Here is a 27,864-nt window from a genome sequence, read left to right as displayed (position 1 = left end):
CATGGATAAGGCCAAAATAGCGATGGCTGAAAATGTGGATAGTGTGGGCCAGATGTGTCTGTGCCTCCCTTCAACTCTAAAAGGCTGCTTTGGTGATTTCAGCCCTTGCAGAATTCATGAAGAATGGGAACTTGAGACTCAGACTAGAATGTAATCAATGCAGAAGGGATGACAGGAGATGAATACCTTGGGTCAGGCTTACCCCTTGGAACGACTTGGGAAGCTCTTGCACACATCCTGGCTCGCAGGCACTGCCTCATTCACTCACTCACCCACTGGGCATCTTCTGCTTAGTAGGCCCTGGACGGGGCACAGTTCTGATGCCCCTGCTCTCCTAATATAAAGCAAGATCTTCAGCTCCACCCCCATCCGGGCCTGGCTACTCTGTGGCCCTGCAGGTCCCTAGTGGTTAGGTGCTGTGTCTGTTGAAAGTGGGCGGCCACAGTGTAGGCACGCCCTGCCCTTCCTTTGTCTCTGTCCAGCCCCTGCCTTCCTCCTCTCATTGCCATCCACCCTTGGAGCCTGGAGAGCAAATAAATGACTTTGCTTCCCAGAGAGAAATGATTTTGTCTCTTTCTACATCCCATATAGTTTCCATAGTTATCAAGCTGGGAAAAAAATCCCCAAAGGCCTCTTCCCTTGCTTTTTGTAGGTGAAAAATAAGGCCAGAGAGACTAGCAACTCCCCTAGCCCACAACCAATCCATCTGTGAATCCTTTCTGCTCTACTTTTTTTTTTTTTTTTTTTTTAAAGTATACCTATCCTAGGGCTTGAACTCATGACCTTGAGATCAAGAACTGTATGCTCGGGGATCCCTTGGTGGCGCAGCAGTTTAGCACCTGCCTTTGGCCCAGGGCACGATCCTGGAGACCCGGGATCGAATCCCACGTCGGGTTCCCGGTGCATGGAGCCTGCTTCTACCTCTGCCTGTGTCTCTGCCTCTTTCTCTCTCTCTCTCTCTCTCTCTGTGACTATCATAAATAAATAAAAAGAAAAAAGAACTGTATGTTCTGTGGGGCACCTGGGTGGCTCAGTGATTGAGCGTCTGCCTTTGGCTCAGGTCGTGATCCCAGATCCTGAGATGGAGTCCCTTATCAAGCTCCTCATTGGGAGCCTACTTTTCTCTCTGCCTATGTCTCTGCCTCTCTCTGTGTGTCTCTCATAAATAAATAAATAAAATCTTTAAAAAAAAAAACAATGTAAAGCCCAGGTTGCTCAGTGGTTTAACACCGCCTTCAGCCCAGGGCATGATCCTGGGGACCCGGGATTGAGTCCCACGTCAGGCTCCCTGCATGGAGCCTGCTTCTCCCTCTGCCTCTCTCTCTCTCTCTCTCTCTCTCTCTCTCTCTCTCTGTCTCTCATGAATAAATAAATAAAATCTTAAAAAAAAAAAGTATGCTCTACCAACTTCCTTTCTACTTTTTTTTTTTTAAGATTTTATTTATTTATTCATGAGAGACACAGAGAAAGAGGCAGAGACACAGGCAGAGGGTGAAGTAGGCTCCATGCAGACAGCCTGATGTGGGACTTGATCCCAGGACTCCAGGATCACTCCCAGAGCTGAAGGCAGATGCTCAACCACTGAGCCACCCAGGTGTCCCTACTATTTTTTTTTTTAAGATTTATTTATTTATTTATTTATTTATTTATTTATTTATTTACTTGCATGCACGTGAGCGGGCAAAAGGGAGGGGCAGTGAGGGAGGATGAGGGAGAGGCAGAGGGAGAGAGAGAAGCAGACCACCCCACTGAGAGGGAGCCCAACACAAGGTTTGATCTCAGGACTCTGAGATCATGACCTGAGCCAAAGGCAGACGCTTAACTGACTGAGCCACCTAGGTGCCCCTCTACTTTTAAAAATAAATTCTGAATCTGACTGCTTCTCACCAGCTTCCCTGCCCCTTTCCTGGCTAAATCACTGTCATATTTCTCTTGGATGACTACCTCACCTTCTCACCAGACTTCTTGCTTCCACCCTTGATCCTGGAGCTGTCTACCCAGCAGCCAGAGGGACCCTGTTAAAACAAAGTTAGATCATGTCCTCACAGTGTTCTCATGTCACCAAAGGACAAGACCAATTTCTTAAATGGCATTCAAGGCCCTGCATAGTCTGGCCCTTGGCTCCTGCCAGACCCCATCACTACCATTCTCCCATCATTCACTTCACTTTAGTCACACTGGCATTCCGGGAGTGCCCAAGTATGTTCCTACCTTGGGGCTTTTACACTTGCTCTTCTCACTGCTTTCCTCAGATCCTTGTGATGCCTGTACCCTCAGTTCATTCAGGGCTCTGATCAAATGTCACCTCCTCAAGAAATTTCCCCTGACTACGAGTTCGGATCCTCCTGTCTTCCGTATTTCTGTCTAACCTTTTTCTCTCATTTATTTTTCTTCTTAGCACTTATCACCATGTGACACATTTATTTATTGCCTATCTCTTCCCATAAAATTGTGAATTCATGCAGGTAGGAATTTTCATCCGATTTAGTCACTGATTTATCCCCAGTACTTAGCATTGTGCCTGGCATTTACTGGGTACTTAATAAAGATTGCTAGGATGAATGAGTGTCCAGAGCTAGCAGGGCAACTTGTCTGGTTCTTTCTGCAACCTCACAGCTCAACCCACAAAGGGATCATGATCTGTCTTAGAAAACTCAGATAAGAACTCCACCAGAGCTACTTAGTATCACTTCTATTTCCAAGATAATGGCAGATAAAGGGAGGGACTGGCCTTGCAGAGGCTGGGTTGGGGGTGGGCTGTGTAAGGCTGTGTAACACACAAAACACCCAGGGAACCAGGGAGCATGCTGCCTTTTCTCTTCTGTGCCCTCAAAGTCATCTCAGGCTTCCAGGGCCCCAAAATAGCAGATCCTCATGAAATAGTGGGCAGGTGCATGGGTGAAAGGGGGAAGGAAGGAAGAGTTAGGAACATCCCTCTGCATCTGTTCTATTGCACTGGCAAATTTAATATGCTCTGGAGTCAGACCCCCTCACTTAGTAGCCAGTAATCTCAGGGAAAGGTCTCATCACCTCTCTGAGTCTTAGCTTCCTCGTAAGTAAAATGGGAACATTTACTTGCAAGATTTTGAGAATTCAAGCAGGAGCTCGGTAAATATTAGCTATTTTTATGTGTCTGTAGCTCTAAAAAATGAGATGTACCATCAGAAGCACAAATGAGGCCACTCTTTTTTAGCTATAAAAAAAATAGCAATAGCTAACATTTATTGAGTTCTGTGGACCATTTACTTCTTGCTACCAAGCCTGTGATAAAAGCACAGTGCTCTCACTTTTTTTTTCTTCAAGAATTTATTTATTTGTTTGTTTGTTTGTTTATTTAGAGAGTGTGTGTGCACATGTTGGGGGGCAGGGGTACAAAAGCAGAGGGAGAGAGAGAATCTCAAGCAGAGTCTCTGCTGAGTACAGAGCCCAATGAAGGCTCCATCTTACCACCCTGAGATCACCAGATCTGAAATCAAGAGTCCAACGCTCAACTGACTGAGCCACCCAGGTGCCTCACAGTGCTCTCACTTTATAAGCAGGAACCCTGGCTTGGGAAGGTGAAGGGCCTTGCCCAAGGTCCCTTAAGTATACAGTCACAGAGCTGAAGCTAAAAACCTACATTGTCCTACTCCAGGAGTCCAGAGGTCTTGCAGAGGAGTCCCTTTACCTCCACTGGGTCTCAGTTTCCCATCTGTTTAGGGAGGGAGTTGAACTGAACATCTCTGAATGCAGGATCATGACACATGAATTCTTGAGTGATCCACATGTCACATGGAGACAAGGGGGGCAGAAACAAGTTGCTTTGGGGCCTCCTGGCGGTAGTGATCTTCTGCGGTGTATTAGTGCTCTGGGTGTTGACTGTGAACAGCAAACTTCCTGGTGGCCCCCACCCCCTGCATCACCGTGCTGCAGGCAGTAGTCCAGCTCTCCTAGAGCACCATCTGGGGCATCTTGCTTTTCTGTACCTTGAGGCAACTGATGGACTAGGGTGGGGAATTGAGAAGACTAGAAGGAACCAGAATGTAGGAAATGCAACCCAGCAGGAGCCTTCAGCTATGAGTTTTTGGTTACAAGGGGTATATGTGTGAGCATTCATATGTATAGGGGGGGAGGGAAGAGTGTTGCAGGGATTTGCTCCCATACTCAAATCCTCCAGAGCTGTTGCCTTCTGCTGTGGAATTCCAAACATTTCCGATCAGATAAAGGTGGCTGAAAATACCCGGGACTTGTTTGGACTAGTTGGAAGTGGTGCTGGGGTGAAGAGGTTGAGGCCATAAGGGCAGAGCCCAGCAAGATCTGGCCTCTCTGAGGAACTTGCCCTGGGTCACAGATGTACCCATTGCCCTTTTCGCCTATAGAATCCTACAGATTTAAGGGTAAGACCCAGCAGGCTTCAAGGTAGAAGAGGAGCAGACTCAGCGCTATGAGTCCTTCTACTCCAGAATGTTGCCTCTTACCTTCCACACTAATTACTGGGTCTTCTGAATACCCTTCAGAGATGGAACACAGATAATCACTCATCTATCCATGTGTGAGCTACTTTCATCTTCTTCATACTACAGCACTAGTAGGAGTCCTTCTGATGATCCCCTTCATTTTACAAATAAGGAAAGTCCCAGACTTTCCCAGTATCCCAAATAGGAGAATAGATTCAGCTTAAGCAAGCCAGTGATAGACCTGGGACACAAAACCCACATCTCCTCAGCCTCTGCCTGGTATTCTCTTCTTCACAGCATGCAGCATTGATCAGCACCAGATGAGGTAATGAGGATAGCTTTGGGAAGAAAAGAGAAGGGAACAGCTGCTTTGGACTATGGAGTACTTGGAGGCATAGACTCCAGAAAGAAGCAGAGTTTTAGGGAGAGGGTTAGCACCAGACACCAACTCCCTATTCTTTGTAGGCTGCTAACCCCAGGTTTCAGCACAATGCAGAAAATGCCTTTTCCAGAACCTTCCCATAAACTTCCTGTCCCTCTTCCTGAGCCTGAAAGAACTTGGTATCTGGGGAGTCCTAGTCACCTTGCCCAATCACCTGGTGTCTTGGGGCCTGGCCTCCTCCTAGTTTTGCCAGGCAGGGAGGATGGGAATGAAGAGAGGAAACTGGCCTTTCTTCCCTACCCTCCTCACTGTCCACCAGTCAGCCATACTCATCAATCAATATCTTCTCTGGGCCCAGCCCTAGACTAGGCCTGAGAGACAGAGCTCATGGTCAAAAATGAACAGCTTAAAGCAAAATAAGTCAGAGAAAGACAAATACCATATGATTTTATTCATATGTGGAATTTAAGAAACAGTCATTGGGAGGATAAAAGAGGCAAATGAAGAAACAGAACCTCAACTATAGAGAACTGAAGGTTGTTGGGGGGATGAGTGAAACGAAGTACGTTAAGGAGTGCACTTGTCGTGAGAAGCACAGGGTGATGGAAGTCCTAAAGCACTATATTGTACACCTGAAACTAATATTACACTATATGTTAACTGGAATTTAAATAAAAACTTTAAAAAAAATGAACAGCTCATCAAACTGGCAAGAGAAATGAAAAAGACTTGGAGGCAGAAAGCAGGAGTCCTCCTTGAAGAAGTGACCTGGAAGTGAAGATTTAAAAGCTAAATAGGAGAGATCTTGGCAGAGGGATTAGCATGGGCAAAAGTCCTGAGGTTGAAGAGAACATGGTATGTGAGGAATGAAGCAGCTTGGACCTAGACAAAGCTAAGGAAATCCTGCAGGGTCTTACAGACTCCAGAGAAAGCTCTAAGACACAAGTTGAACCCTAGTCTAATAATAAGAACAGTAATAATAGCCGGCATTTACTCAAAGTCTGCTCTGTGCCATGCATAGTTCTAAGAGCCTTACGTGTATTACTGAATCCTCATCGTGTTCTTGTGAAATAAGCACATCCTTAATCTCCATATTATAGATGATATCCAAAGCCAAAACATCTTAGGTCTAGTTGAAAGACTTACTGGGTACCTGCCTGCTTTGCTCTGGCAGCCCAGCTTGGTAAACAGAAATAGAAGGTAATTTGTCACCAGCTTTGGCCTCATCCAAATAGCACTGCCAGGCCACCAATGAAGAAACTACTCAGAGAGAAGCACAACCTGGTCCACAGCCCACAGCTAGGCCAGCAAAGCTTCCTCTGCCAGCCTTCAGTGACTTCTTGGGCAGTCCTAGGGACAGAGTTGGAGGAAAAAGGACCAAACTTGATGCCAGCCAGTGGGAGGAGGTAGAGGGAAAGAGGCAAGTGTTTTCCAAGAGAGCTGTTCAAAAGTGAAGCACCCCACAAGAGTGTAAGCAGAAATGCCATAGAGACGAGATACCATAGAGAATTCCCATGAATATGGACCATCTGGAGTGAACCAGACCTACTATGTGACCTTGGCACTCCACCTTTCTGAACCCCATCTGGAAAATGAGGATGTAGGGAAAAGCTTTGTGCATCACGTGGGAGATTGGATAGTTATAAGATCACTTTTGAGTCTCTGACTTTTTTCAAGGGTGAGCCTTGGTCCTTCTCACCCAGGACACTGGGAGAAGAATGAATGGCTGTCGTCATCTATTCTTGAGAAAATAGAGAATCACTAGGGATGGGATGAGAGAGTTGAGATGAGGGAGGGCTCGGAATTCCAGAGAATGAATGCATAGGAGCATGAAGCAGCCTCCCAGGAGCCATTAAGTAAGTGCTGGGCTCTAGAGTTAGACTTCTGTGTACAAATCCCATCTCTGCCATTTATGAACTTTATTTTTTTTTAAGATTTTATTTATTTATTCATGAGAGACACACAGAGAGAGAGAGGCAGACACAGGCTGAGGGAGGAGCAGGCTTCATGCAGGGAGTCCGACGTGGGACTCGATCCCAGGTCCCTAGGATCATGCCCGGGCTGAAGGCTGCGCTAAACTGCTGAGCCACCAGGGCTGCCCATTTATGAATTTTATTGACCTTGGGATTGTCCCTCGAACTTTCTGTCCCTGTTTCCTCATCTGTAACATGGAAAGTAACAATAGCACTTTGTGGGGTTATTGCAAGGATTAAGTGAATTCGTATACAGAACTAAGCTCTTAGCACCATGCCTGGTACATGGTTAAGTGCTCAGTAAATATCAGTCATCCCTCCCAAGGAAGGAGGTTGTGAGCCCCTAAATGAACATCTGTGCCCCCCAATAAATGCTTTTCTGAATTGTCTCTCTCAGCCTCTAAGACTAGCACCCTGGTTCTGAGCTGAGAAGATGGAGCGCCCACACTCGCACTGCTGAGCCTGATAGCTTTCTCAATTCCCCAGCGGAGGTGTTATCTCCTCCCGGCACAACCACTTCCTTTTCTGAGAAATAAGCACATCTGTCAGGCTTAGCTTCTGAGAACTAATGGTGAGGGAGGAGGCAGGGGAGGAGAAGCTGGCAGCTGACAGGGGCAGAGTTGGATAAAGATTAACATGAAGTTTGCTGTGAGGATATCCAAATATTCCCTAAAGCCCAGTTGGCTTGAGCCCCCACAAGACACCCTCTTTAGCCAGTAACACTGAGGTCATCTTGCTTTACTAAGTGCTTTCATCCTCTGATCTTACCACCACTGTCTTAGGAGGTCAAAGTAGGAGAAAAAGAGGCTCCAAAGTAGAGAGGCTTGCTGTGTAGTGCCCACAGCTGGGTTGGCTAGACTGGTGTTACCCTAGTACATTGTGGTCACCCATCTCTGCTTCTACCCTGACTGAACTGGCTCTCTGAATTGCCTACATCCAAATCCAACCCCAGTCCCAGTAGAGGAAAGAGGCTATGTTCCTTTCACATTGCTGAGGCCAATAGCTCCCCTGGGAAAGCTAAGGGAAGTGGATTCCAACCACAAACCTCACTTCTTCCTAGTCTCCACCTGCACCTCCCCACCAAGAAAGTGATAAGGCCCCTCCACTTGCCCCATCCCCCCCTTCCTGTCATCTCCCAGGGATCTCCCAACGAGGCCTCATTTATCTATGCAGCAGGCATGCATCAGTCTCTCCCTTAGGGAAACTGAGGCTAGCAGCAGAAAATGACTCTGAAAGTGACTCATGGCCTGCCCATGCAGGTCTGTGATGAGGCCAGGGAAAGGTATGGTGCTGATGTCTCTGGCACTTTCTCTGAGCTGCTAGGAGCCCCTTCCTCTTCTCCACCTACCTCTTTCCCAAAATAACCAAGCAGGAAGGAAGTGGTGGGGCTCGGCCATCCAGAGTCACCCTAGAGGAAGGAAGGGCCCGTCTGGCACAAGCACTTGTTCCCCTGCCGAAGCCAGGACGGAAGGGTTTCACTTTCCCTCCTGGTTTTCGTCACATCCTTTTCCTGTGGCACCCAGTTCCCCTCAGTTGGCTGGGGGCCAGAGCTCATTCATTCAGCTGGTGGCCTCGGGCAACCTTCCCCCTCCTAGAGGGACTCAGGACTATAGCCCTGGCCTGGAATATGAGATTCGTTGCTGCATGTACTGGACCTTGCAACTGACTTCCACACATAACCTCTTTGGGCAGGTCTCTTGGTATCTCTGAGCCTCAGTTTACCTGGGTGTAGATAAGGTCATCCTTCAGTTTTAGAAGTATATTCATCTGACGCATGATGGGGCCTTGAAAAGTATTGTCCTTTTTTTTTTTTTTTTTTGGTAAGTATTGTCCTTTTGAAAGTGAACACAGTCCCATATGGAGATTGGGAGCAAAGACACTGGAGCCAGACTATTGGTGCAGGCAACCCAGTCACTGTGTGACCTTGGGCAAGTCACAGATCATCTGAGGGCTGCAGGTCCATCAGCTGTATGATGAGTTAATAGTACCCACTACCTGACATTATGGAGACAGTTCAGTGAACTAATCCACCAGAAGGATTAAGGAGAGGGCTTTCTTTGCAGGGTAAGTGCTCAGGAAGCATCTACTGTGACTGCCACTGTGTAGGTTAGATTCTCTGTGGGTAGGGACAGCAGGGACTGAGATGGCAGGATCAGACATCAATCAGAATGTGCAAGAGGCCAGAACTCAGACAAATCCCAGTCCCACCACTTCCTAGATAAGAGGGTAGATGAACTCTGAAGCCTCCATTTTCACATCTGTAGAATGAAGCCATTGACAAATACAAGGATTAAATGAGTAGTCCTTCATTTGTCCATCTAAAATAGATTCATTTATGGCCTCCTGGTGACTCAATTGGTTGAGCATCCAACTTTTGATTTCAGTTTGAGTCATGATCTCATGGGTTGTGAGATCGAGCCCTGCATCGGGCTACATACTTATCAGGGAGTCTGCTAGCGATTCTCTCCCTTTGCCTCCCACTTGCCCTCATAACGTACGTGTGTGTGTGCACGCACGCTCTCTCTCTCAAGTAAATGAATCTTTTAAAAAAATTTAGGGGCACCTGGGTGGCTCAGTCGGCCCAGCATCTGCCTTTAGCTTAGGTCATGACCCCGGGGTCCTGGGATCAAGCCCCACATCAGGGTCCCTGTTCAGTAGGGAGAGAGAAGCAAGTTCTTGGATCATGACCTGAGCTGAAGGCAGACGCTTAACCGACTAAGCCACCCAGGCCCCCAAAAATAGTCTTTTAAAAAAAACTATAAAATAGATTCATTAAGAATGGCACCTGCTGTGCTCCAAGTACAGCATCAGGTTCTGGAGATAAAAGGGACAAAACCAGACACAGTCTAGTGGGGGAGAAAGGACAAAAAACAATCACTCAAATGATTGTGATTGTACGTGGAATCAGGGAATATGACCTAGTCATAGTAAAGTGCTTTAGCTCAGTGCTTGGCACAACTAAAACATTCAAATGTATAATAAAGATCAGCTGCCATAACAGTTGTAATTATCTTATTGTTATTTAACAAGTGAGGACACTGGACTATTCAATGTCACACCGCTAGGAAGAAGCATGGAAACTGGGAGGTGAGAGAAATGGCATAGGAGGATTGATCAGACTTAAGCAGGCGCTGTGCTTCACACCCTGGCAGGGTGGATGGGCTGCTACTTTTGGGACATTGTTGTGCCTGCCTTTTTCCTGACTTCACCAGGGTTGCAGATGGCCTCAGGGTGGCCTACAGTGTTCAGTTGGCCTCTCGGCAGAGATCTAGCTGTAGTCAGTCTGTGCCTGTCTGGATGGGCCTGGCTTCAGACCTGGGTCAGACTTGGTCCCTGCCTACACTTAGACCCCAGACTGAGGCAAGGAGACTGACACACAAACGGGCCTCAAATTAGGGACACCCTGCCTCACATTCTCGCGTCAGGTCCAGGTACTTGTTGCTACCGCTGAAACATGCTCTTTTTTACCCAAGATTTTTGATCCTCCCTTGACCACTGCCACCTTGTCTTTCAACACTCAGCTCAAACCTCACTTCCCCAGAGAGCCCTTCTCTAACCATTCTACCTCTATCAGGTACTCTCTATTACCTACCTCCCCATGACTTACTGTCTTCAAAACCCCGTCATCTCTGAAATTGTCTTGTTTCTTACTATCCTCTCTACTTCCCACTAGAACAGTGTTTTTCAACTTTTTTTCCTTATCGCCATCCCCTTAAGGCATCTTTTTATACATTCCTGTCCTAATTGCCTTCCCAGGATATTTGAATACCACAGCTGTACTCTGTATCTCTTTATGTGCTATGGCCTTGTGGAAAACCACAAACCACTGCACTATCCAAGAATTTTTTGCTTTGTCCCATTGGAGGTGATTGCCCTCCCATTGAGAGTGTGCAGACTAGAACATAAGCTCCATAAAAGCAGATCTTGTTTGTCTTGTTCACTACTCTGTCTTTAGTGCTGGGCTTGGAGCATGGTTTGCACTCAAGAAATATTTATGGTGTGAATGAGAGTCCAAAACCTTGGAAGCACAACAGAGACACTCATGGAGTCTAATAAGCTGAGTAGAAGTTGGCTAACAGGAAAATGATGTGGGGAGAGTGACCAGTTAGAGGACACACAGGGGTGAGACACTCTCTGGAGTATGTCAGGTGGGGCCATTCCAGGGCTGTGGCACAGGCAAGACCTTAAAAGTGGTCCTAGTCTTGGCTTCTCCTGGGGACCCTGGTTCTTGGCTCACCGCTCTGAGGGGCCAAGTCAGAAGACACCAATTCCTAGTCCAAGCTCTACCACAAGCCAGCTTTGTAAAACTATAGAATGGGCAGATGAGTTGGCCTTCCTAACTTGTGGTGTCTGCCTGGCTTAGAGTCCATGACCCTCCCGTGGAGGTCATTAGCCAGCCATTGCCTGTCCCCAGTGGCCCTGAAAACCTCTGCATGGATCCCGTGTCAGTGGTCACAGCTGCAAAGAGAAACTTCCCCCACTTTGCTCTCACCCAAGCTGAGGATGCAGATAGCCTCAGGCCTGGGTCTCCAGAAAGCTCCTGTGACATCAGAGACTTACTTCCAACTCACCCTTATGTCTCACCACCACCATCACTCCCCATCCTCCCCACCCCACCGCCATGGCCACCATGCCAGCTCTAGCTGAAACTAGTGGGACCCATTGAGGAGCACTGGGGCTTATCTCTGCTTTTCCAGAACCAGGCTGCTCTGCAATGCTGTTTATTTATCCAGGGCAACCGCCCACTGAGAAAATGGCTGTGTTTGTTTCCAAGTGTGTCGTGTGAACCTTGAGCTAAATATACCCACACCATTGCCTCCCCAGCACCCGCCCCGGAATAGCACACCCCATTTTGCTCATGCTGTCTGCAAAAGCAGTCCCCAGAATCCACAGCCCCTGGAAATCCTCCTCCCCCTTCCTCAGGAGAAAGAGCTCCTGAAAAGGAGATGAAGGTTGTCCTGGCCAGGAATACATGAGTCGGGGGGCTGGGCAGGTCAGAGTCTTGTTCTCTATAGCAGTGAAATGATAATGTTCCCTCTACCCTGGAATGACTGTTCCTGGACAGTGAGTGCTTTGTGCCCTTGCAGGGACGGGGCCTGTTTACTCCAACTCAGCCCCAGAGAGGAAAGTTTCCTGTGGCTGCCAGCCCTCTACTTTAGGAAAGTTCCCATCGAGGGAGCCAGGCCTCTCCCACTTTGGCTTCAACCCCAGTGTCCCTGGTTTCTTGTGAGACATCGGGCCCCTTGGGATAGCTAGATCCTTCTGGCCTTGGTCTCACTTCTCCCATGCTCCCTACAGTCCAGGGCTCTCCCCCCATCATGGATCAATCTTTTTTTTTTTTTTTTTCCTTTATTTATTCATTAGAAACACAGAGAGAGTCAGAGACTGTAGTAGGCAGAGGGATAAGCAGGTTCCCAGCTCAATGCGGACTTGATCCCAGGACCCCAGGATCACAACCCCAGCTGAAGGCAGATGTTCAACCACTGAGCCACCCAGGCACCCCTTGGATCAATCTTTTTTGTGATTCCACTTGGGCCTACTTTGCTTGGGACCAGAAAAATCATAACTCTTTAAGAATTTTCTCTTTTTTAAAAAAAAAATTTATTTATTCATGAAAGAGAGGCAGAGACACAGGCAGAGGGAGAAGCAGGCCCCATGCAGGGAGCTCTACATGGAACTGGATCCCAGGACCCCAGAATCATGCCCTGGGCCGAAGGCAGGCGCTAAACCGCTAAGACACCCAGGGATCCCCTTGTAAGAATTTTCTTATCCGCCAACACCTAGGATGAAGGGGGAGAGATGGGGAAGCATATCCACGCCAGTGGTGCCTGGGCAGCAACAAAGCCAAAGGGGGGCTGGCTGATGCCACACCTCTGCCCTTCTCTCCCCAGACCCAAGGCTCCCCCACATCCCTCTTAGAATCCATTTTAGTACTACTGACAGGTCATCCCAGCCCCCCACATAGGAAGGTATCCCACTATAGCTTTACTTCTTTGGAGCTGAGGAACCCTGGTTCTGATCCTAGCTATGCCACCTATTAACTGAGTGACCCAGAAGAGGTCTTTTCTATCCAGTGTGAAACAGGGCTCAAATATACCTGACGAAGGTGAAATGGGTAACTGCCTGACACTTAGTAGACTTGTAGTACCTTTATTCCATTCATGTATTTGTTGAGCACCAACATGTGCCAGACGCTGTTCCAGATAGAGTATATAGAGACAAGACAGGATCTCTGTCCTTGTCAAGCCACACCTAGTGCAGGAGACAAAACAAAAACAAAGTGTCAAATCTGGTTATGAAAAGTGCTAGGAAGAAAAATAGAGCAAGATAGAGATGAGGATGGGTGCCATTTTAGAAGAGGTGACCAAGACAGGCCTCCCTGGGGAGATGACATTTGAGCAGATTCAGGAGTGAAATGAGGGAGGGAGTGAGGCAGGTGGTGATCTGGGGTCAAGTGCTCCAGGCAGCGAAAACAGCAAGCTCTTGAGCAGATGTTCAAGGAAAGGCAAGGAGGCCGGTGTGATGAGGGGAGTGTGCAGTGGGGAGAGGGCAGGTCCCACTAGACCTCACTGGCCATGGTAAGGAATGGGGACTTTATTCTAGGTGTAATGGGAAGCCTTGTGAAGGCTGAGACCTTGAGATGAGATGGGAAGGAGTGACATGGTCTGAATGGAGGGACTTTTTCTAGTGTTTTTTTCCACTTTACATGGTAAACATTCTGGTAAGGGCTCTAGCTTATGTGTCACTGCTACCTCCTTAATGGCTTAATAAATATTGAGAAGTATATGAGTCATCTTGGCAGTTCAATGCTCATGGCACTCTGCTAGGTACCAGGGATGTGAGCAGAAATGACACCAGCGTTCTAAGTTCAAGGGAAAGCTGTTGGAGGACTTTAAGTGCCATGATCTGATCTATGTTTTTAAAAATCCTCCATATGGAGCATGGACTGAGCAAGGTTATCAAGACCAGAAGTAAGGCCAGGCAGGTCTCACTCACAGTGAGCAAACTGGCCTGGTGGAACTTGGAACCAGCTGGAGATGGCAGGTGTTGTCTGAGGGAGCAGCCACCACTGCCAGTTGGGACCAGGTGGAAATGAGGGCCCAGGCTGTGAGCTCTTAGTGGAGAGGAAAATCATGGGCTCTGTTCATTCATCGGTAATCCATTCACACTAAACACGCATACTCCCTAGGCCCAGAGGCTCCAGTCTGTAAATGGGGAGAGAGGGCCTGCACTGCAGCATCACTGAGAGGATTACAGGACAAATGGGGTGCAAAGTTTACTCATTAAAGGGTGCCCCACACGCTGGCTCCGCCCTGGGGTGGGTAATTTAACCCACAGCCCCACCTTCCCCATATCATGTGCTTCCCTCCTGACTGCTAAGGGCTGTTGCTCACCTCCTTCTGGGCCCAGAGTGTGTGTGTGTGTGTCTCTCTCTCTCTCTCTCTCTCTCACACACATACACACACACACACACACACACACCAGGGGGTGGGGTACAGCGACAGGGCTTCACAGATCCCATCCTAGGCCGGCATGTAGAAGGTATCCCTCTACTCTGCCCTCAGTGTCTACCCACCAGCCTCCCCTCCCTTCTCCAGAGGGAGAAGGAGCCTCGGGCCAATAGTACCTGGCCTTCCCCTGAATCGCTGGGAATTTAGCCCTGTCCCCTCTCCCTCCCTCCCTCTCTTAGTTGCATTGGTGCATCAGCAGGAAAGCTAAGGCCTAGTGGGTGTGCACTATGCACAGACTCCACCCTCCTCCTCAGCTTCTAGACCACTCATGGACCAGCTGTGGCTCATGGTGTCTCCCCATCCCTTTCTCTCCAGCCCTGCACTCCAGCCACCTAGCCTCCTGTTACTTCCCTGCCCCTGCTGATCTCTTTCCTGATGCAGGTTCTCCAGTATGACTTTTTAGCCAGTTCACCTTGAACAAAGCTCTTCCCAGCTTTGCACCCTTATGTCAGCTATAAAGTGCATTGGTCATCCCCAGCTGGGCGGCAAGAAGGAGGGCAGCCATGAACCCTTTACTTGGCCCAGAGTGGGCATGGATGGCTATAGTTTTTCAAATCACTATTGCATGCAGGTGGCCCCTTCTCCCACCCACCCACCCATATTATTGTCATAGAACTCAAACAACACCATCCTTTCTCTTCTCTATCCCTGCAGGATACTTTTGTGGAACTCTACGGGAACAATGCAGCAGCCGAGAGCCGGAAGGGCCAGGAGCGCTTCAACCGCTGGTTCCTGACAGGCATGACTGTGGCTGGCGTGGTTCTGCTGGGCTCGCTCTTCAGTCGGAAATGACCAGACACTGACCACCCACTTACCCTCCCACCCCTGTCCTGCCCCTACCACACCCCTTTGTCCAGCCACCATTGCCACCAGGAGAACCACTACATGCAGCCTACGGCCACCTTCCCATCACAGGGTTGGGCATAGACCAGGTCTCCCGCAATTAGTTTTCTAGAATCTACCACGCTTCTGTGAGAGCCGCCTTCCCCACACCTCAGTTCTCTGGCCTCAGAACCCACAAGGTTTCCCCAAAATCTGCCCCATGGAAGCTGGCAGGTGTGGGGGTGTTTGTGGCTGGGGGCTGGAGTCCCTGCCTAATTGGTGGAAAACCCCTTAGCCTCACCAAGAATGCTTTCCTGCCAGGTAGCTGGAAAGTTTCTGACCTTTTTCCCCAGAAGGAGAGACTAGATTGCCTTCGTTTTGATGTTTGTGGCCTCAAAATTAATCATTTCCTATCCCTTCCAGAACCTAGGCTCCCCTTCCTTTCATCCCTTTCAAGAGCCACTTAGGGGCCACTTCTGACTAATTAGGGATTCAAGCTGCTTGGGATAAAGAAACAAGGACCAGGACCTCCTCCCCACCTCTGGCCTGGCCAAAGTCCTTGACCCCAATCCCAATGTCCTCCAAAGGCCCCTGGATAGAGGCCAGCCCCACCCAGGAGGAAGAGGGCTGTAGCTGCAGGAAGCACCCCGTGCCAAAGCTGGGGTGGCCCTTGCAGTTTAGCACCACCCCAGTTCCTTTCCCCTTCCCCTCCCTTGGCTCCCATGACCATGACTAAGGGACCAACTGGGCTCAAGGCAGGTGCCCCAGAGCTGTTGATGGCTTCAGCTGCCTGACTTTCCTGCAAGAAGATCAGCGTGTGGCATCTTTGCCTGGAGCTACTTGCCCATGGAGCCCAGGGATTCGGGGGCCTTGGCCCAGAGGTGAAGGGGAGCTACAGGGAGCAGCTGTGGGAGCCCTAGAGTCTTCCCTACCTCAGGCAGGAAGGGCAGGAAGGAGACCCTGATGCACAGGGTGGAGGTGGGGGTGGCAAGAGGGGCCAGACCTACCTGGCCAAACAAATATATGCCCCACTCCCATTCAGCCTGGGGTGCCAGGCTGCCAAGGTCAGAGTGGCCTGGCCAGGAGTCCTTCAGGCCTCCCTCTCCTCTACTCCACCCATGGCCTGTCTCATCCCTGGGGGTCCCGGCCTATCCCTGGCCATCCTGGGCTCTCTGCTGTACATATTTGAGACTAGTTTTTATTCCTTGTGAAGATGATATACTATTTTTGTTAAGCGTGTCTGTATTTATGTGTGAGGAGCTGCTGGCTTGCTGTGCGTGTGCACGTGGAGAGCTGGTGCCCGGAGACTGAACGGCCTGATGCTCCCTCCCCTGCCCTGGTCTGGGGAAGCCAGCTGGGGGTCCTGGCTCCTAAGGGGCACCTGTCCCCCCCCCCAACTCCCCCCCACACTTGTTCCAGCTCTTTGAAATAGTCTGTGTGAAGGTGAAAGTGCAGTTCAGTAATAAACTGTGTTGACTCAGTGAGCAAAGGGCCTGGGCTCTTGTGTGCCCTGGGCTGGGGAAGGAGGGGCTGTGCGGTTGGCAACAGGGCTGCAGGGGAGCTGCGCATCACTGCTGGCTCTGCTGCCTTCAGGAGAGGGCCTTGGACAAGTCCCTTCTTCCACCTGGGCCTGAATTTCTCCACCTATTCTTTGATGGGGGTTTTATTGAACACCTGCTGTGTGCTAAGCAATGGGTATATGTGAGCAGGATGGATGGATGGACACAGTCTCTGCCCTCAGGAACTGACATTCTAGGAGAAAAAACAGCCACTTGGCAAGTGTTTACTGAGTCCTGCTCTGCCCAGGCACACTCCTAGGCACTGGGGATTCTACAGTGAACAAAGCCCTTCCTTTATGGAACTCGCATTCTTGGGAGACAGACAAAATATAAGGATGAGACAGTCTGGCTGTTGGAGGGCAAAGGTAGAAGCTAAATGACCATAAGGAAGAAGGACAAGACTTATGAAGGACCTAGTGGGGAAGGAGATAGGAAGGAGTCGGACTTTTTTTTTTTTTTTTTTAAGATTGATTGATTGATTATAGAGAGCATGAGCAAGAGGGGCAGAGGGAGAAGGAGAAAGAATCTTAAGCAGACTCCACACTAAGTGGGGACCCTGATGCAGGCCTCAGTCTAATGACTCTGAGATCATTACCTGAGTTGAAACCAAAAGTCACCTCTCAACTGATTGTGCCACCCAGAGGCCTCCAGAGTTGAGGTAACATTTTAAAAGTAGATCCCGCAAGATTTACTGATGGATTAGAGATAGTTCAAGAAAGAGGAGGGACTCCTGGGTGGCTCAATGGTTGAGCATCTGCCTTCGGCTCAGGGTGTGATTCTGGGGTTTGAGGATTGAGTCCCACATTGGGCTCCCTGCGAGGAGCCTGCCTCTCCCTCTGCCTATGTCTCTGCCTCTGTATCTCTCATGAATAAATAAATACAATCTTAAAAAAAAAAAAAAAAAGGAATCAAGGGTGATTGGAGTTTTTGGAATGGTGTCACCATTATAATTACAAAAGTAAAGTACATGTCTGAGGCCAGTGCAGCTCAAGAGGCTCATAGTTAAGTGCCCAACAGTATTTAATATGGGACCTGAGCTTGTCTAGGCTCCTGAGAAGTGACAATGAGAGCTATGGCCAGAAGAACATAGGAGTCAGCTAAAAGAATGGGGGAGGCAAGAAGAGTGGTTCTGGTCAAGAAGCAAGTGCACAGGATGAGTAAGAATTTTCCTCAGACAGAAGGAAAGTTGGTGTGTGGAGTTGAGAAGGGTCTCCTGGGTCAAGACAATGTCAGAGAGGTGGGGTGAGGGGACTGAACTTGATCCTGAGAGCACTGAGAGCCAAAGGAAAGTTGTAAGTCAGGGAGTTTTATGCCCCCTTAGAGCCCTCAAAACAAAACACCCTGTGTGGAGAAAGTTCTGGAGGGAAGCAAAGTGGAAACCTGAAGACCAGTGAAGAAATCATGGTTTGGTTAAGGCTCTGGTTCTCAGGGTGGGCAGGCCAGGTGTCTCTTGTGGGTCACCATTCCTGGGCATGTGACTGGGCAAGTTACCTATCCTCTCTAAGCTCCAACTTTCCCCTATAAATGGGATTGATGGCAGTGCCCATCTCACGCGATTGTGGTCAAGATTGAATGAAATAACCCAACAGAGCTTGGGGGAGGGCTGGATGGGGAGGCACGGCAGCAATGACCGCACCATCGGGCTGGTTCCCCCGGAGGTGGAAGGAGGGGCTCCCCACAGACTCCCACTTGGAGCAGCCAGAAGACTGGGAGGGGTCTGGGGAAGCGAGCGAGGATTTCAGAGGCGGGCACTCGGGTCAGGGGCGGAGCTGGAGGCGGGAGGCTGCCTCGGACGCTCGGCCCTGCCCGCCTTTAGGAGCGGGCTTGACTGCCCCCTGGTGGCTGGAGGGGGGAACCTGAAGCGACGCCACTGTCGCTGGCCTCTCCCGCGGGCCAGTCTTTGGTGTGTGGCCCGGCTCACGAGAGGGACCTCCACACTTCCAATCCTTGGGTAGTGGATTCAGAGCTTGCCTCTGCTCTCCTGGGACTAGGGTCATCATTCTTCTTAGTTCAACACCAAAGTCTCCAGCCTTTCCCTCCACCCGAGCCCCGCAATGCTGCCCTTGCCCTTGCCCTTGCCCTTTAACCTTAGCCACTTGAGCCACTCTTCAGATTTTTGATCCTTCTGGAAACATCTTTTCACATACGGGCAAATACATAGATATAAGTATATTTTGATCCTCGTGGCCTCCCCCTGCCTTTTCTTAAACAAATGGTAACCACCACTCTGCCTTGCCTTTTCCCCCTAAATAATGTATCTTCTAGAACTTTTCCTACTCATACATGAATCTCTGTGTACCATCGGGTACCTTCAACAGTTATCAACACTCATGGCAGCTTCATTATTTTTTCTAGCTGTGTAGTATTCTAACCAGAATCTTAACTCAGTGATTTCCAACCTTAACACATGCACATGCATAAAATATTGGAATTGCACACTGAAGGAAAGTTTTTGGAAGGGCTTTCAGACTGCCTACATGAGTACTGGGGGAAAATCCATTCCATTTCAATATACTATTTTTACGATGAGAAAAATGAAATACAACATACTTCATAATGAAGTATTAACTTTGAAACAATGCATATTTTATATAAGCTTTTATATAGTAAGCTTATCCCCCATCAAGGCTTATTAATGATGACTTCTTCAAATTTTGGTGGTCAGCATCAACAAGAGACTTCATAGTCACAAGTAGGTGATAAAAATTTTAACCATCCCAAAGCTTACAATTGAAATTATATTTAAATGTTCCAACAGTTCTTCCCTTTATTTAATTGACAAATATAATGTATTCAAGTGGATTTCAAATCCAAATGAACTTTTTCATTTCAGGTATTCTAAATTAAGTTCCAGAATACAGGAAATGATATAAAGCTTTCGAGTCCTTTCTTCTTCTTCTTCTTCTTCTTCTTCTTCTTCTTCTTCTTCTTCTTCTTTCTTCTTTCTTCTTCTTTCTTCTCCTTCTCCTTCTTCTCTTCTCTCCTTCTCCTTCTCCTTCTCCTTCTTTTCTTTTTTTAGAAAATTATAACTTATTAAACCTGGGCAAGGCCAAATAGCACACAGGAAGAGGGGAAAGGAAGGAGAGAAAGAACAAGAAGGAAAGAAAGGGACAGACTTTGTAGTAAGACCACTTAAATTTCATAAGAATTCACAAGGTCTTTTACATGAAATTATTCAAGCTAATGATTCATGTGTGAACCTACTGCAATGGGGTGGTTTAAATAATTTAGAAGGGAATTAATACTTCATATGACCAGAATTCTAACATGAACATTTATTTAAAAATCAGATAAGACAAATTTATTGAGATCATATTTGTTGATCTTAAAATTTGAGGAAGTCCTTTTTTTAAGCTCCACACCCAGTGCAGTGTTTGAACTCCTGACCCTGAGATCAAGAGTTGCGTGCTCAACTGACAACTGGGTGCTCTTAAAACACTGAGATACCAAGGGGTGCCTGGCTGGCTCATTCAGTAGAGCATGGGACTCTTGATCTTGGGGTTGTGAATTTGAGCCCTACTTTCGATATAGAGTAGTTACATAAAAAGGAATATAAACACCCTAGTGGTTAGCCAACAAGATAGTTTGTAAATTTGTTGCTGAGTGGGGAAATGACCAGTCCCCAAGTGAGGAAGGCTTGGCTCAAATTGCACTGATGTAAAAAACAGTGTCCCTTACCCCCTGAAAAACGAAACAACAACAACAAAAAACTGTTCCCTGTCCTATGACCTTGTAAAAATAACAGGAATAAATGAAAAGAACAATAAAGCCCTTGTTTGCAAACAATTTTTGTGGTGGGACAATACTCCGCAGCTGGTTGACCATCCCTTTTAGGAACATCAATCTCACCTGGGCTTCATGCCAAGCTCCTTGGGCACCTGGAAAACAAATTCCTCCCGTGGCTTCGCAGACTTTGTGGAGGCTCATCCTGGAAGATTGGTGGCCTCATGCTCTGCTCTGTGGTTGACCCCTGCAGTAGATGTCAAGGAAGAACCCAACCTTGGCCATGTTCAGCTCATCCCGGTGAAGCAATGAGGGCCAGCAGAGGGACAGCTGTGTAGTGGTTAGGAGCAGGGCTCTGAAACCATACTTTCTGGGATAGCTGGGTGCCCTTGAACAAGTGTCTCGACCTCTCTGTGCCAGAGTTTCTTCACCTATAAAATGGAGATGATAGTAATAGGTGTTTATGCAGATTTAATGCAGGTTTTATGTTTGTAAAGTGCTTAAAAATGGCATCCGGCACCATAAATGTAAGTATTAATACGCTATGCTGTCAGACCATTCCCACACCTGCTACCACTGCTCCACAGACCCCTGAGGGGACTAGTCTTGAGGCTCCAACTGCCCCAAGCTCTGTGTCTTAGTATGCATATCCTCTGAAAGCAAAGTCTAAAAGGAAGGATTCAGGTGTAAGTGGTGATCCCAGAACAGCCAGGACAGTGAGGCTGGAAAGGACAGGAAGCCAAGACAGGGTGCAATGATAAGTAAATTGCCACTTCAGACAATGGGGTCCTTCCCAGGGGATCCTTTGATAGACCTGTGGTATATTCTAGGGAAAAGAACTTTGAGGTATTTCTCCACCAACCCCTGTCCCTCTTTGGCTGAGGGCTTCTCCTCAGCATTTGGCACTTCCTGCCAAACCCATTCTTGGGCTAAGCATAAACCTATGGCCAAAAAGACACAGGTGACTGTTCTCTTGAATGATAACTATCTGCCAAAGTTGCACATGACTTCCAAGGGTGGGCTGAAGACACATGGCTGGGGCAACAACACATCTGCCACCACTGGTGAAACTAAGCACACCAGCTGGGAACCATCCTTAAGGGAGGAACAATTTCATAGTTCTCAACTTCTGCTAATCCAGACCATACTGCAGTCAACAACCTGGTGTATCCATCATTTTGCACACGTAAATGTATACCCACGGGACATTCACAGAAGTAGAATCACCAGGCAAAAGAATGTATGTATTTGTTGTTTTGATGGAGACAGCCAAAGCTGTCATCCTGTGGAACTGCATGTCTCCTGCACCCTTGCCAACATCCATGTTAACACTCTTTTATCTTTGTCAATCTGGTTGATGAAAAAATAGTATCCCATACTTTAAAATTTCATTTGCAAAAGTCTAATTGAGGTTGGCATTTTTTAATAATTTAAAGGCCATCTGTGTCCCTGATAAGTTAATGAATCCACACAATGACCAACGAAGGCTGCAAATGGCAAATGAAGATGCTAAGTAAGCATCATGTACCTCCTGGCCAAGGAACACAGCACACCCATGAAATATTATTGTCAAAAAGTCAGATCTAAATGTGACCAAAGCCTCTAAATGTAACCACTATAGATGGAAAATGCAGGGGGTGCAGGGGTACAATAAAAACTACATGGGAATGTAATCAGTAAGATGCAGACGGGGGGGAACTCCTTGGGACAAGTGACCCTGCTTCTATACTCACTCTTCCAGGAAGACAGAACAGATCTACTTTTCCCTTTTTCTCCTGCTAATTAAACTAAAAACCCTGGGCACTATATAAAACAAGTGCAAGATAACTCTGGAAGGTGAAGACAAGGCAAACCAGCCAGGGACCTCAGAACCCCAGGAATGACATGATGGCAAGTTCCATGGGTTTTCCTTTTGCCCCAGAGATCCCAGACTTGGAGCCAAAGAAGCTGAAGCTGACTACCCAAAAAAGCCAATGGACACAGAAAAGACAACACAGCCCCCAGGGCCTGCTTTCACTAGTCAAAGGATTAGGAAAGGAGCAACCCAGCAGGACAGAAAACTTTTAGACTGTAAGAGCTCTACTCCAGCCAAACACCACTGAAAAACACTATGGCTCTATCCACATCAACAAAGGCCAAAGGGGGATTTGGCAACTCCCATCCATCCACATGAGTCAAGGTACCCCAACACCCCTACCCACGTGGGATGTTGTGAGATGAGGCCAAGGGAGTCAGGACCTTCATGTCTGCTGGCCAGTAATGAGCACTCTCCTGCCTCCTCCTCCTCATACAATGTTGATGGAGGCCACACTGGGAGCCCACAATCCCACCCCTACCTGGCAACAATGAAAGTGGGTAAAGGAATATAGAGAGGGTAATATTTCTATACTTCACTCAAATTGGGAAACGATGGCACCAGTAGACTGTGGTAGGGTATGTGCACATAATGTAATACCACTAAAAAGCTATGCAAAAAGGGGATCCCTGGGTGGCTCAGGGGTTTGGTGCCTGCCCTCAGCCCAGGGCATGATCCTGGAGTCCCAGAATCGAGTCCCACGTCAGGCTCCTTGCACGGAGCCTGCTTCTCCCTCTGCCTGTGTCTCTGCCTCTCCCTCTCTCTCATGAATAAATGAATAAAATATTTAAAATAAATAAATTAAATAAATAAAAAAGCTATGCAAAAAAGACACTCAAAAACACCATGTAAAAAATAAAATGGAATCTGCCTTTGGCTCAGGGTGTGATCCCGGAGTCCTGGGATTGAGTCCTGCATCGGGCTCCCCACAAGGAGCCTGCTTCTCCTTCTGCCTGTGTCTGCCTCTCTCTGTGTCTCTCATGAATAAAAATCTTTTTAAAAATTAAAAAAATAAAAAATAAAAAAAAAAAAAAATTAAAAAAATAAAATGGAATTATAAAATAACTCATATTTTTCCACAGAAAGCCAGAAAAAGAAAACAAGGAAATGAATAACAGAGAAAACACACAGGAAAAAAAAAATTGGGAGATATGTCTTAGCATAGCAGTAATTAAGTGTGATGGTCTAAATATACCAATTAAAAGATATTGTGGGGATCCCTGGGTGGCTCAGCGGTTTAGCACCTGCCTTGGGTCCAGGGCATGATCCTGGAGTCCTGGGATTGAGTCCTGCGCCGGGCTCCCGGCATGGAGCCTGCTTCTCCCTCTGCCTGTGTCTCTGCCTCTCTCTCTCGCTCTATCATGAAGAAATAAGTAAAACCTTAAAAAAAAAAAAAAAAAAAGATATTGGCAGAGGGGCACCTGGCTAGCTCAGTCTGTAGCGTATGCGACTCTTGATACCGGGTTAGGAGTTCAAGCCCCATGTTGAGGGTAGAGCTTACTTAAAAAATAAAAATAAAAAGATACTGGCGGAGTGAATTTTAAAAACCAGCTATGTACTGCCTATAAGAAGCTCATTTCAAATATAGCAGAAGATGGAGGGGGAAGGGATAAAAAAGATACATCACACAAGCAGCAAAAAATGATGGGTCTAAGAAGAGAAACAGACAAATCCACAATTAATAATACACTCCTCTCAACAACTGATGGAACAACTAGACAGAAAATCACCAATAATACAGAAGAACTCAATAGCACCATCAAACAATAGAATGCAATGGACATTTTTAGAATGCTGCATTCAACAGCAGCAGAATACACAATCCTTCCAAGTGCCCACTGGATACAACCCAACACAGACCATGCTCTGGTCTATGAAACATACCTCAACAAAATTTTTTTTAAAGATTTTATTAATTTATTCATAGACACACAGAGAGAGAGGCAGAGACACAGGGAGAGGGAGAAGCAGGCTCCCTCTGCAGGCACCCAGGCTGCAGGGGGCACCAAACCGCTGCGCCACCAGGGCTGCCCCGTACCTCAACAAATTTAAAAGAATTGAAATCACACAGTGTGTTCTCGATGGAATCAAACTAGAAATCAGCAACAGAAAGATAATATGAAAATCTCCAAATGCTTGGAAACTAACGACACATTTTCTTTTTTTTTTTTTAAGGGTTTATTTATTTATTTGAGAAGGGGAAGCAACAGAAGGAGAGGGAGAAGCAGACTCCCCACAATCAGGGAGTCCAATGCAGGGCTTAATCCTATGACCCCTAGGATCATGACTCGAGCCAAAGGCAGATGCTTAACCAACTAAGCCACCCAAGCGCCCCTAAATGACACATTTCTAAATAATTCATTGGTCAAAGAGGAAGACCCTAGGGAAGTAAAAAAATGCATATTTAGTTAAATGAGATGAAAACACAACATATCAAAATGTGCAGGACACAGTGAGAGCAGTCCTGAGAGGAAAATGTGTACGATAACTGCACACATCAGGAAAGAGAAAAAGTCTCAATTCAATAATCTAAACTCCCACCTCAAGAAACTAGAAAAAGAAGAGCAAAGTAAAAAAAAAAACAAAAAAAAAAAAAACAAAAAACAAAAAAAACAGCAAAGTAAACTCAAAGCAAGCAGAAGGAGGGAAATAATTAGGAAACGAGTAGACAGAAATCAGTGAAATTTGAAGACATGCAAAGAATTAAAGATCTCTGATAAAGGTAACTACAAGGAAAAATATAAAAGAAGCATTCTTGTATTTTGAGGTTGTAACTGTTTCCTACATGATTTAGCCACAAATGCATAAAAAAAGGTGGTGCCTGGGATCCCTGGGTGGCGCAGCGGTATAGCGCCTGCCTTTGGCCCAGGGCCCGATCCTGGAGACCCGGGATCGAATCCCACGTCAGGCTCCCGGTGCATGGAGCCTGCTTCTCCCTCTGCCTGTGTCTCTGCCTCTCTCTCTCTCTCTCTCTGTGTGACTATCATAAATAAATGAAAAAAAAAAAAAAAGATTAGTCTTTTCTGCATGTTTGAAATTTTCCATAAGAACTTTGGAGGCCACTTATTTTCTTTTCTGTGATTTTCCTGGTTGTGAGTTTTGCAACACTTTCTATTTTGTTCTCTTTCTTTTTTATTTTTTTAAGATTTTATTTATTTATTCATGAGAGACTCAGAGAGAGAGGCAGAGGCAGAGGAAGAAGTAGGCTCTGGGCAGGGAGCCCGATGTGGGACTCGATGCCAAGATCCCGGGATCACGACCTATGCCAAAGGCAGATGCTCAACCACTGAGCCCCCCAGGCAACCCCATTTATCATTTTCATAATGATTTGTTAGGTTATTGGGGTTAGTTGTTTTTTTATTTTTTATTTTTTACAGAGAATTTTACTATTATAGGACGTTTTGACCCAAATGTTTTCACCTCATGAATGTGTTTATCCCAAGGCTATTTTGGTTTTTTTTTAATTTTTTAAAAAATTTTATTTATTTATGCTAGTCACAGAGAGAGAAAGAGAGAGAGGCAGAGACATAGGCAGAGGGAGAAGCAGGCTCCACGCAGGGAGCCCGATGTGGGATTCGATCCCGGGTCTCCAGGATCACGCCCTGGGCCAAAGACAGGCGCCAAACCGCTGCGCTACCCAGGGATCCCTCCCAAGGCTATTTTGTTTTGTTTTGTTTTGTTTTGTTTTGTTTTGTTTTGTTTTGTTTTGTTTTGTTTTCCAAGGCTATTTTGACTGTGAGTTTTGGATCCAAATATTTTTATCAGAATTACTGATTTTTTTTTTAAGATTTTATTTTCAGGGGTACCTAGGTGGCTCAGTTGGTTGAGCATCCAACTCTTGATTCCAGCTCAGGTCATGATTTCAGGATTGAGATGGAGCTTCGTTTCAGGCTCCATGCCCAGCAGAGAGTCTGGTTGGGAGTCTCTCTTCCTCTGCTCCTCCCCACACTCATGCTCTCTCTGTCTCTAAATAAATAATTCTAAAAAATATGTATTTTATTTTTAAGTAATCTCTACACCTAACGTGGAGCTCGAACTTACAACTCTGAGATCAGGAGTCACATGCTCCACAGACTGGGCCAGGTGCCCCAGAGTTACACTAATTCTAATATATCAATAAAGGGCTTTATCTTTTTTAAGAAAGCGCTTTCTTTTTTTTTTTTTTAAGATTTTATTTATTTATTCATGAGAGAGACAGAGAAACAGAGAGAGGCAGAGACACAGGCAGAGAGAGAGAGGCAGGCTCCATGCAGGGAGCCTGACGTGGGACTTGATCCCAGGACTCCAGAATCATGCCCTAGGCCAAAGGCAGGCACTTAACCACTGAGCCACCCAGGGATCCCCAAGAAAGCACTTTCTTGAGCAAACTACATGAAGTCAGTTTTATAGCTCAATCAGTTATTTTATGACCAAAGTTAAATTCTTTCTAATGTTTGCTATTATAAACTTAATTTTACAAAATTATTTTTCATTGCAATCAACTTGGCGTCGTGGAGTGAATGCCACCACGAAGATGTGATTCTTCCCCCAGTCATGTTTATCCACATCTCATTTCACTGGTTTTCTGCCACTGTGCATTGTCTACTATTGTCCATTATTTCCATTTGGTCCAATCCTTAAGGTCAAATTTGATTATCTAAATGTCAAAATTGGGGCAGCCTGGGTGGCTCAGCGGTTTAGTGCCGCCTTCGGCCCTTGGCCTGATCCTGGAGACCTGGGATCGAGTCCCACGTCAGGCTCCTGCATGGAGTCTGCTTCTCCCTCTGCCTGTGGCTCTGCCTCTATGTATGTGTGTGTGTCTCTCATGAATAAATAAAATTTAAAGAAAATAAAAAATAAATGTCAAAATTGTTTGAATTTTAGTCAATAACCAATTTAATGTGGTCAATTTTAGTTTCTATCAGCATAATTTTATGTTGGTGATTTCTACACCCATCAGTGATAGAATGTAGTATTTGCTCACAATGCTGCCTTGCCCTCCACCTCACGCTCATCATGTGTACTCTGATGGAGGATATTTCTCACTGATGTTGGGCTTGACTGTGGGACAGACTATATTTTCCAAAGATGACTACAACAATATCTCACACACATCTTACACCTTACATTGTGACCATCAAGTAGGGAAGTCTCTCCCTCTTGAATGTAGGTGGAACTTTGTGAGTGCCTTGACCAACAGGATTCAGCAGAAATGATACTATGTGTCTTCTGAGGCTAGATCATAAAAATGCAGTACACCTTCTTCTTCTCTTGGAATTCTCACTCTTGGAACCCACCATGCAAACGAGCCCACACAGAGAGATCACCTGGGGATGCCACAAAAGAAGGATGTCCAGTTGACAGCTCCAACTGAGCTGCCCAGCTCAGCCAGCTGACAACCACCAGAGTGAAAACACCTCCAGAAGATTCTGGCCACTGCCTTTTGAGTGTTTCCAGCTGAGACCTCAAACATTCTAGAACAGAGGCAAACAGTAACGATTGTGCCCTGCCTGAATTCCTGATCTATAGAACTGGCGAGCGTAATAAAATGGCTGCTTTATGCCACTAAGTTTTGGGGTCATTTGTAATGTAGCAGAAGTAACTGAAAAACCATAGGACTTGCT

The 27,864-nt window shown here is 46.8% G+C and overlaps 1 protein-coding gene and 1 long non-coding RNA gene across 9 annotated transcripts in view; one reads left to right on the top strand and one right to left on the bottom strand.

The window, feature by feature from the left end:
- BCL2L1 (BCL2 like 1) overlaps window positions 1-16,613 on the top strand; it is a 64,230-nt gene extending 47,617 nt beyond the window's left edge. For all 6 annotated transcript variants that reach the window (XM_072800492.1, XM_072800491.1, XM_072800490.1 and 3 more), the window contains one exon: window positions 14,957-16,613. In XM_072800492.1, coding sequence (XP_072656593.1) covers window positions 14,957-15,094 — 138 coding nt within the window. In that variant the 3' untranslated portion in view covers window positions 15,095-16,613. The remainder of the gene's footprint in view (window positions 1-14,956) is intronic.
- LOC140618281 (uncharacterized) lies at window positions 431-27,864 on the bottom strand. Of its 3 annotated transcripts, none has more exons than XR_012018473.1 (4): window positions 27,568-27,864; window positions 20,533-20,837; window positions 8,140-13,043; window positions 431-2,015 (listed from the first exon to the last, which is right to left on the bottom strand). It is a non-coding gene; the product is annotated as an uncharacterized lncRNA (long non-coding RNA). The 3 variants fall into 3 exon arrangements; XR_012018472.1 differs by lacking the exon at window positions 431-2,015 and having other exon boundaries at window positions 12,409-12,571; window positions 12,940-13,043; window positions 27,568-27,721; XR_012018471.1 differs by lacking the exons at window positions 431-2,015; window positions 8,140-13,043 and adding an exon at window positions 15,482-19,722 and having other exon boundaries at window positions 27,568-27,721.

Source organism: Canis lupus, chromosome 26 (genome assembly GCF_048164855.1).
Source record: "Canis lupus baileyi chromosome 26, mCanLup2.hap1, whole genome shotgun sequence".
NCBI lineage: Eukaryota > Metazoa > Chordata > Mammalia > Carnivora > Canidae > Canis > Canis lupus.
This window is presented reverse-complemented; position numbering and strand designations above follow the sequence as displayed.